At 38.0% G+C, this 8,074-nt stretch overlaps 1 protein-coding gene across 3 annotated transcripts in view; it reads right to left on the bottom strand.

Moving 5' to 3' along the window:
* Positions 1–6,531: 6,531 nt before the first annotated feature.
* The window catches only part of LOC133652572 (adhesion G-protein coupled receptor D1-like), a 103,016-nt gene continuing 101,473 nt past the window's right edge, over positions 6,532–8,074 (bottom strand). For all 3 annotated transcript variants that reach the window (XM_062051462.1, XM_062051463.1, XM_062051464.1), the window contains exons 24-25: positions 7,582–7,674; positions 6,532–7,513 (exon numbers count right to left, since the gene is read on the bottom strand). In XM_062051462.1, the coding sequence (XP_061907446.1) occupies positions 7,418–7,513; positions 7,582–7,674 (189 nt within the window). In that variant the 3' untranslated portion in view covers positions 6,532–7,417. The remainder of the gene's footprint in view (positions 7,514–7,581; positions 7,675–8,074) is intronic.

Below are 8,074 nucleotides of genomic sequence, written 5' to 3'. Positions count from 1 at the left end.
ACCTTGTAAATTATTTATTCGAGCTCATCCATAGTAAACAACATAATGTTGGAACTGCGGCTCCGCCTGCCTTTTGCCATCTGTTTTTTTTAACATATGACGAATAAGTATATTAGTATATGAATCAAGCAAAGAAGTCAAACAATTTTAACTAGGGATGTCCGATAATGGCTTTTTTGCAGATATCCGATATTCCGATATTGTCCAACTCTTTAATTACCTATACCGATATCAACCGATACCGATATATACAGTTGTGGAATTAACACATTATTATGCCTAATTTGGACAACCAGGTATGGTGAAGATAAGGTCCTTTTTAAAAAAATTAATATTATAAAACAAGATAAATAAATTAAAAACATTTTCTTGAATAAAAAAGAAAGTAAAACAATATAAAAACAGTTACATAGAAACTAGCAATTAATGAAAATGAGTAAAATTAACTGTTAAAGGTTAGTACTCTTAGTGGACCAGCAGCACGTGCTTACGGACTGTATCCCTTGCAGACTGTATTGATATATATTGATATATAATGTAGGAACCAGAATATTAATAACAGAAAGAAACAACCCTTTTGTGTGAATGAGTGTAAATGGGGGAGGGAGGTTTTTTGGGTCGGTGCACTAATTGTTAGTGTATCTTGTGTTTTTTATGTTGATTTAATAAAAAAAAACAAAAAAAACAAAAAACGATACCGATAAAAAAACAACCCGATACCGATAATTTCCGATATTACATTTTAAAGCATTTATCGGCCGATAATATAGGACATCTGTAATTTTAACCCTTGTGTGGTGTGCGGGTGTGTGGGACCCGTTTTCATTTTTTATTAAAAGAAAAATGATACAATTAATTTTTCAAACTAAGACTCACTGACTTTGGCTAATTTTCTGTGAAGAACATATATCAGAATACATATTTAATGACCACACACTAGCCATGTCAGATAATGGCTTTTTTGCTGACATCCGACATTCCGATATTGTCCAACTCTTAATTACCGATACCGATATCAACCGATACTGATATACAGGTATACAGTCGTGGAATTAACACATTATTATGCCTAATTTGGACAACCTGGTATGGTGAAGATAAGGTCCTTTAAAAAAATAAAATAAAATAAAATAAGATAAATAAATCAAAAACATTTTCTTGAATAAAAAAGACAGTAAAACAATATAAAAACAGTTACATAGAAAGTAGTAATTAATGAAAATGAGTCAAATTAACTGTTAAAGGTTAGTACTATTAGTGGACCAGCAGCACGCACAATCATGTGTGCTTACGGACTGTATCCTTTGCAGACTGTATTGATATATATTGATATATAATGTAGGAACCAGAATATTAATAACAGAAAGAAACAACCCTTTTGTGTGAATGAGTGTGAATGAGTGTGAATGAGGGAGGGAGGTTTTTTGGGTTGGTGCACTAATTGTAAGTGTATCTTGTGTTTTTTATGTTGATTTAATAAAAAAACCAAAACGATACCGATAATTTCCGATATTACATTTTAAATATATATACATCTCTGATTTTAACCCTTGTGTGGTGTTCGGGTCTGTGGGACCCGTTTTCATTTTTTATTAAAAGAAAAATGATACAATTAATTTTTCAAACTAAGACTCACTGACTTTGGCTCATTTTCTGTGAAGAACATATATCAGAATACATATTTAATGACCACACACCATTACCCCCCCCCCCCCTACACATTTCTATTACATATAAGATTTCCGGGTCCACTGGACACACACACACACACACACACACACACACACACACACACACACACAGAGCAGGCATAGACAGGAGGAGGACAGAGTGTAGGTACACAGAACATCAGTGGGTCAAATGTGCGAGAAAATGAGAGCAGACAGTGTTGGCAAACAATGTTGCAACCTTGTGTGGGAACCGCAAGTGCAGAAACACAAAAGAAGAATCCCTGTGGGATGCAGAAACTGGCAGATAAATTTTCCGTGCAACAGATGTTTATTGGGATAAGGTAAACATCTGTTCAGTATTTTAACATAAAAGTGTTTGATTGTGAGGCATTAAAAGCCACAAAATGCAACGGGTCCATCAGACCCACAAACGCTGGCTGAGTAACAACAATATGAACATTACACAAGGGTTAAGAAACTGCTTAAACTCAAGTGAAGAAGAATGCTGATAAACATCCATCCATCCATCCATTTTCTACCGCTTGTCCCTTTCGTGGTCGCTGGAGCCTATCTCAGCTGCATTCGGGCGGAAGGCGGGGTACACCCTGGACAAGTCGCTAAACATCTCGAACCATATTGAGAAATTAAATGTATTTTATTCATCTCGTTATGTGGATTACATTTTATTCAACTTGATAACTTCATTATTTATGGATTAAAAGTGTGTACAAATTGAGAAGTAAACAAATGTGTTCGTAATTGCTACGAAATAGAAAAGGGGTCCAATTAAATAAGGTCTGCTTCTTCCAACTCTTTTCCAGACATGTAACAAGAAACTGGAAACATGTAATGCAGGGGTCCCCAAACTAAAATAAAGTTTTATTTTTTAAATTTTTATTATTTTAATGTCCTTTCTAGCCCATCCATCAGTCCATTTTCTACCGTTCCGCAGGTGGTGGAAACTGACACATTGACTTGAATAAAAACCGGAAAGAGTCCACTGTCGTGGAAATACAGGGTTAGCCAGGCAGTAGTCTATGCCATTAAGTTGAATGTTCCAGTCTTTTCTTTTGTTGAGCCTACAATATGTTTCACCTGTAAGTATCACACTTGTACGTGTTGTTTAATTGTATCATGCATCTTAGTTGTCGTTTTCATTACTTAATTTGTAGGTGTTGAAATTGCCATGCAAAATCACTAATGCTATTCAGTAGCATATCTATGGCAAATCCAATGTAAATTAGCATGGCGCTTGCGTATTTTGAAAAGTGGAGCCTTACTGTACCTTTGAGTGTCTTTATCTTGCTTTGTTGGCATGACAAATTGTAACATTACCTAGAAGCAGTTTGACCGAGTCCGCTGAGGGCCGCTTGACTGCTTGTTTCTGTGCCAAGGTTTTGAGCCGTGTCGAGTTTGCAACCGGACGTCAGGTGCAACAAAAGTATTGAAATATGGCACCGTTTGATTTGACGTGAATCGGTATCTGGTAGTACGGACGGACTTCCATCGGTACCTGTATGTACTTAATTCGGTACCTATCCATATGTTTGTCACATATACAGTAACACAAAGCTGGAATGCAGGCTGTTTTTTCTATTAAAATTCTACTTAAATAAACAAAATTACCAATGCATTATTTTATTCTTTAGTCTGCAGCCTTCAGTAAAAAAGGTTTGGACATCCCTGACATAATGGACATATCAATATACAAACCCCAAAACCAGTGAAGTTGGCACGTTGAGCAAATCGTTAATAAAAACAGAATACAATGATTTGCAAATCCTTTTCAACCTATATTTAATTGAATAGACTGCAAAGACAAGATATTTAACGTTCAAACTGGAAAACGTTGTTATTTTTTGCAAATATTAGCTCATTTGGAATTTAATGCCTGCAACATGTTTCAAAAAAGCTGGCACAAGTGGCAAAAAAGACTAAAAAAGTTCTTACTTCAGAAAACCACTGTCAGTAACTACAGTTTGTCGCTACATCTGTAAGTGCAAGTTAAAACTCTTCATATGCAAAGCGAAAGCCATTTATCAACAACACCCAGAAACGCTGCCGGCTTCGCTGAGCCCGAGCTCACCTAAGATGGACTGATGCAAAGTGGAAAAGTGTTCTGTGGTCTGAAGAGTCCACATTTGAAATTGTTTTTGGAAACTGTGGACGTCGTGTCCTCTGGACCAAAGAGGAAATGAACCATCCGGACTGTTCTAGGCACAAAGTTGAAAAGCCAGCATTGTGATGGTATGGGGGTGTATTAGTACCCAAGACATGGGTAACTTACACATCTGTGAAGGCACCATTAATGCTGAAAGGTACATACAGGTTTTGGAGCAACATATGTTGCCATCCAAGCAACGTTACCATGGACGCCCCTGCTTATTTCAGCAAGACAATGCCAAGCCACGTGTTACATCAACGTGGCTTCATAGTAAAAGAGTGTGGGTACTAGACTGGCCTGCCTGTAGCCCAGACCTGTCTCCCATTGAAAATGTGTGGCATATTATGAAGCCTAAAATACGATTGAACAACTTAAGCTGTACATCAAGCAAGAATGGGAAAGAATTCCACCTGAAAAGCTTCAAAAATTGGTCACGTCAGTTCCCAAATGTTTACGGAGTGTTGTTAAAAGGAAAGGCCATGTAACACAGTGGTAAAAATGCCCTTGTTGCAACTTTTTTGGAATGTGTTGCTGCCATTAAATTCTAAACGTTAAATATCTTGTCTTTGCAGTCTATTCAATTGGATATGAGTAGAAAAGGATTTGCAAATCATTGTATTCCGTTTTTAATTATGAATTACACAATATGCCAACTTCACTGGTTTTGGGTTTTATAAATGCACTTGTCAGGTCAGGTGAGTTTCCAGCATAGCCACATACATTTGTAAAACTACTAAAAACAGCATCTACGCACAGCTCAAGGGTACCAATGCTAAAGCCTCAATAATAGTTTCTATCAGTAACACTTCATCAATGGCTCAATTTAAATGCCTAATCAAAAACCTGAACACATCCAAACATGTCTCAACAGGAGACGATGATGTAGACTTGTTTTTGCAGACACGTTGCTTAACTGGCCTGAAGCTACGCAGGGTTTCAGGCATTGGTTGCCAGGGATTTAAATGTTCATAATCAAAATACAAACAAAACATTAGTATCATAGAAACCACCTCCTTCATTGTGTTTTAGCTGTCTCCATATGAACCACATTGAGTTTTAGACACATGCATTTAGAAAAGCATAACACGTCTAAATCACATGAACATGTACAAAATACAGTCGTGGTCAAAAGTTTACATACACTTGTCAAGGACATAATGTCATGGCTGTTTTGAGTTTCCAATCATTTCTACAACTCTTATTTTTTTTGTGATAGAGTGATTGTTTGTCACAAAAAAAATTCATGAAGTTTGGTTCTTTTATGAATTTATTATGGGTCTACTGAAAATGTGACCAAATCTGCTGGGTCAAAAGTATACATACAGCAATGTTAATATTTGCTTACATGTCCCTTGGCAAGTTTCACTGCAATAAGGCACTTTTGGTAGCCATCCACAAGCTTCTGCTTGAATTTCTGACCACTCCCCTTGACAAAATTGGTGCTGTTCAGCTAAATTTGTTGGTTTTCTGACATGGACTTGTTTCTTCAGCATTGTCCACACGTTTTAAGTCAGGACTTTGGGAAGGCCATTCTAAAACCTTAATTTTAGCCTGATTTAGCCATTCCTTTACCACTTTTGACGTGTGTTTGGGATCATTGTCCTGTTGGAGCGCCCAACTGCGCCCCAAACTCAACCTCCAGGTAGATGATTTTAGGTTGTCCTGAAGAATTTGGAGGTAATTCTCCTTTTTCATTGCCCCATTTAGTCTCTGTAAAGCACACAGAACTTGACCACTGAACTTTCCTCCAGAGGATCTTATCTTTGTCCATGTTACGTCAGATTAAACAAAAATTTAAGACCAAAGATAAGACCTCGAGGAAAGTTCTGTGGTCAGATGAAACAAACATTGAGCTGTTTGGTCACAATACCCAGCAATATGTTTGGAGGAGAAAAGGTGAGGCCTTTAATCCCAGGAACACCATTCCCACCGTCAAGCATGGTGGTGGTAGTATTATGCTCTGTGGCTATTTTGCTGCCAATGGAACTGCTGCTTCACAGAGAGTAAATGGGACAATGAAAAAGGAGGATTACCTCCAAATTCTTCAGGACAACCTAAAATCTTCAGCCCGGAGGTTGAGTTTTGGGCGCAGTTGGGTGTTCCAACAGGACAATGACCCCAAACACACGTCAAAAGTGGTAAAGGAATGGCTAAATCAGGCTAAAATTAAGGTTTTAGAAAGGCCTTCCCAAAGTCCTGACTTAAAATGTGTGGACAATGCTGAAGAAACAAGTCCATGTCAGAAAACCAACAAATTTAGATGAACTGCACCGATTTTGTCAAGAGGAGTGGTCAAAAATTCAACCAGAAGCTTGTGGATGGCTACTAAAAGCGCCTTATTGCAGTGAAACTTGCCAAGGGACATGTAACCCAATATTAAAATTGCTGTATATATACTTTTGACCCAGCAGATTTGCTCACATTTTCAGTAGACCCATAATAAATTCATAAAAGAACCAAACTTTATGAATGTTATTTTGTACGTGCTCCAATCACTCTATCACAAAAAATAAGAGTTGTAGAAATTATTGGAAACTAAAGACAGCCATGACATTATGTTCTTTACAAGTGTACGTACACTTTTGACCACGACTGTATAAGTGCAGTATGAGGAAAAGGTTTGAACACTCCTGTAAAAGGCAAACGCATTTACAAGGAACTTGTCTCAAAAGCAATTTATTAAAGACAATTGGAAGCACAAACCATGGTACCATAAGAAAAGAGCCAATACTAGTGTTGAAAGTCTGCCATGTTTAACTTAAAAACCGTCATAAAATGTAAATGCACAGAGACTTACAGTAAATCCTGTTTTTCTTCTGAATCCTGCTGTTGGTACAGTGTTAGATCAACGACACGCAGATGCCATCTTCTTTCATTCTCACAGTCATCCAAACAAATATCTCATTATGACCTTCTGTTGTAGATAGAACATTTCAATATACAAAAGTAGGAGATGTAGCTCTAGAAAAAGCCAGAGACACAATAAAACTTCACAGAACTGTGTCCAAAACACACAATTATTCACTACCCCTAAGAGAACATACCATACTGCATCTTGCCAAGATGTGAGGTACTGCTCAGAAACAAAACACACACAAAACAGAAGAATTGCTAAACATAGAATCACAAAATAAATACATCATATTAGAATAACATATTGTCCGATTTACTAGGTCATCGTGGTGCCTTATTCTGCGGTTTACTGTGCTGTGATGCTTCAAAAGACTGTGACTAGGGTTACTGGAGTGAGTTTACTCTGCAGTGCAAAACATATCTATTTGTGTGTTAAAACAAACCCCAAACAACGCTAAAACACTGCAATTTAAATAAAGCAGATGCTGCGAACCAATGCTTCAGCTCTGCACAGAGCATCTCAGTCAGGTGGAATGACGCTCTTACGCTCTCTGTGACCTCACTGCCGTCAGAACTCAACCTGGTATTTAACGAGATGCTAGTAAAGCACAGTAAAAGTCTGTTTGTCATCAATGGTGGAACCGCACGTCGCCTCTTTTGGCGATCCCTTTCACTTGAGACTAGGATTGGCCATGTGGAATAGTGTGGAGATACTCTGGCCAACGTTTGTCTATACTGCCGAGAGGTCAATACGATTGCCAGAGTTGGTGCTTTTGTCCCATGTGTTCATCTTAGTCGGGGATACGCCCTCTTTGTGTCCGTTCATCTGCAAGATAGGAAAGTGGGAGATTATTTAGCTCAGGCGGTTAAGAGTCAGCAACACGAGGCTCTCACGATGTCAGAGTTGAATGGCTTCACGTTGATGTTCCGCATGGAGCTGCTGGTTAGGGACCACACCTTGGTCTTGTGTTTGAACGCAGCTCTGACCTGCCGACAGTGGAAACAACATTACATTATTGCTGGAGTGTGTGTGGACATTTGCCTCCTACATCGCTTAAACCAGGGGTGTCAAACTCATTTTAGCTCAGGGGTCACATTGGAGGAAAATCTATTCCCAAGTGGGCCGTAATGGTAAAATCATGGCATGATAACTTAAAAATAAAGACAACTCCAGGTTGTTTTCTTAGTTTTACTTTGGCAAAAAATAGGACTAGCACATTATGAAAACGTACAAATCACAAATAATCCTCCAGACCAGGGGTCGGGAACCTTTTTGGCTGAGAGAGCCATGAAAGCCAAATATTTTAAAATATATATCCGTGAGAGCCATATCATATTTTTTTTAACAATGAATACAACTAAATGCATGCATTTTTAAGTAAGACCA

This window comes from Entelurus aequoreus, linkage group LG06, assembly GCF_033978785.1.
Source record: "Entelurus aequoreus isolate RoL-2023_Sb linkage group LG06, RoL_Eaeq_v1.1, whole genome shotgun sequence".
Classification (NCBI taxonomy): Eukaryota; Metazoa; Chordata; class Actinopteri; order Syngnathiformes; family Syngnathidae; genus Entelurus; species Entelurus aequoreus.
This window is presented reverse-complemented; position numbering and strand designations above follow the sequence as displayed.